This window comes from Alligator sinensis, unplaced genomic scaffold (genome assembly GCF_000455745.1).
Source record: "Alligator sinensis unplaced genomic scaffold, ASM45574v1 scaffold222_1, whole genome shotgun sequence".
Taxonomy (NCBI): Eukaryota; Metazoa; Chordata; order Crocodylia; family Alligatoridae; genus Alligator; species Alligator sinensis.
Genome location: NW_005841912.1, coordinates 1652637 through 1653280, shown reverse-complemented (window position 1 = coordinate 1653280; position 644 = coordinate 1652637). Strand labels below are relative to the sequence as shown.

The 644-nt window shown below is 34.2% G+C and overlaps 1 protein-coding gene across 1 annotated transcript in view; it reads left to right on the top strand.

The window, feature by feature from the left end:
- Window positions 1–644, top strand: part of LOC102376438 (serum albumin-like) — a 21364-nt gene continuing 20720 nt past the window's right edge. The window contains exon 1 of the mRNA XM_006018763.3: window positions 1–116. Within this exon, the coding sequence (XP_006018825.1) occupies window positions 32–116 (85 nt within the window). The 5' untranslated portion in view covers window positions 1–31. The remainder of the gene's footprint in view (window positions 117–644) is intronic.

Sequence of the window (644 nt, the reverse complement as noted above, 5' to 3'; positions counted from 1 at the left end):
ATCATCCTTCACCACCCCATAAGCTGCAACCATGAAGTGCATAGCATTAATTTCTCTCATTTTTCTCCTCACTTCTGCTGCATCCAGGGATCTGAAAAGATTTGCTCGAGAGGCAGGTGAGAAAGATTTGCATTAACCATTTGTTGTGTCCTTGCAAGGTTTGTAGCATTACTTCAGTGATTATATTTTTTGTATTGAACTTTGCAGAATTTCAAAAGTAAACTTTAAGGTTATTGTTCCAAAGTCCATTGAGATCAATGAAAAAAATACCCTTTGACTAACATGGGTTTTGAATCAAGCGTTATGCCAACTGGATTTTTGAATAAAGAGAAATCTTTGTAGGAAAAGTCTACTTTCTTAAAAAGCTTTGTTTTGTCCCCTTAAATGGAAACCTCCCAAACTAAAAACTTTAATTGGAAACTTTTTTATATTTTGACTGAACAGCCTCTGCTTGCAGCAAAAAAATCCACTGCATTTTGGCTTTGGCTGCTTTTAATAAAAAAATGAAAACTATATGCTTAAAATTATATAAACATACTAATATTTTCTTTCTGCTGAACTTTTCAGTGTGATCTCCACTCATTATCCAACCAGCTCAAATAATTGTGTGCTGCCTCCCCAAGTTTTCTTTATTAGCTTCAGTT